This window comes from Aplysia californica, unplaced genomic scaffold, assembly GCF_000002075.1.
Source record: "Aplysia californica isolate F4 #8 unplaced genomic scaffold, AplCal3.0 scaffold00024, whole genome shotgun sequence".
Classification (NCBI taxonomy): Eukaryota; Metazoa; Mollusca; class Gastropoda; order Aplysiida; family Aplysiidae; genus Aplysia; species Aplysia californica.
The window spans coordinates 797251-798534 of NW_004797294.1; the positions used below are offsets into that span (position 1 = coordinate 797251).

The 1284-nt window shown below is 37.1% G+C and overlaps 1 protein-coding gene across 1 annotated transcript in view; it reads left to right on the plus strand.

The window, feature by feature from the left end:
- The window catches only part of LOC101860714 (glycoprotein-N-acetylgalactosamine 3-beta-galactosyltransferase 1-B-like), a 9372-nt gene that overhangs the window by 679 nt on the left and 7409 nt on the right, over nucleotides 1-1284 (plus strand). Inside the window, exon 2 of the mRNA XM_005090990.3 lies at nucleotides 854-925. Coding sequence (XP_005091047.1) covers nucleotides 854-925 — 72 coding nt within the window. The remainder of the gene's footprint in view (nucleotides 1-853; nucleotides 926-1284) is intronic.

Genomic DNA, 1284 nt, shown 5'->3' on the forward strand with positions numbered 1-1284 from the left:
GAGGGAGAGGGAGGGAGGGGAAAAGAGAGTGGATAGGGGTGGGGTTGGGGAGCATTGTTTCGTTGCCATGTCTCACAAACATACTAGTTTAGATTTGTCACACTAAGAGAATTGTATCGCTTTATATTTTCACATCTAGGACTGCCTTTGTCCGTGTCTGATTCTCAAAAACTAAAATTTGAACCATCGATCATTCTTTTGCGGTTAGGCGTGCAGTAAAGTCAACACTTTACTTTTTAGGCGAAAAAGTAGGCCCAATATCGTAAATTACAATGTCCCTGTTGAATTTTCCGTAAAAAGTCATTCCTTCGTCCGTGGTGATGATGTCGTTGAATGAACCGTTATTTTTTTTAAAAGCCCATAAAATAAGCAAAACCAAGCATTTTCAAATTCCCTTTTTATATTAGTATTATTTATAGTCTTGGTTACGATAGCTGCTTTTAAAGTTCCCTTATTCTCTGGTTTGGTTTAGCATTAACAGAAAACAACAGCTTGGTTACCAGTATTACTTTTCACTTGTGTTTTCTTATGGTTTATGTTTCAATTTTAGAATGTTTGATATGAGTTTGTCATCTCTTCTCAGCCAGAACTGGTCTCATTGACCTTATAGTAAAAGCCTCAAGTACTCTTAATCAAATTTTAACTACTATAATTTTCTTTTTCCTGTATGGATTTTTCTTCGGCTCCGCGGGTGCATTGTTCATTGTCAGACATTGACAGACGTACCATTAAGGCAACAGAAAGTGTTGTGTACTTTGAACTTGAATTCCATTCCTCTACTCGAGTTATCGTGGGTTTTTTTTTACCTCACCAAATTGCAACTCTTTAGAATTTTGTTACGTTTAACCCACAGCGACTGGGAAGCCCCCTAGTGATGTGGTTCGACACTTCATGCAAGTGACGCGTGTTCAAGTGGAAAATGTCAGTGAGTATTACTGGAACGTACACGGTGGTATAGAACTGGGTCATCAAACTATGGTCCGCATGCCAGATCCGGCCCATTCGGTCAGGTTTTAGTCTTCAAAATAATTTAAATCATTACTTGAATTCTGCAATGCAAATTAAACGTGCTTTTATATAATATAGTTCATATCATTATTGTTTTAGTGTGTTTAGTGCAGTGCTCGGCAAGTGGTTTGGTTGTTTTCATTGTATACTTTCATATACTCAGTGTATTATTTTGAACAAAATAATTATGTGGCCCACTGGCTTAGTTTTCTCTCAGTTATCCGGCTCACATTGTAGCAAAAAAAAAGGTTTTGTGACCCCTGATTTAATAATAAT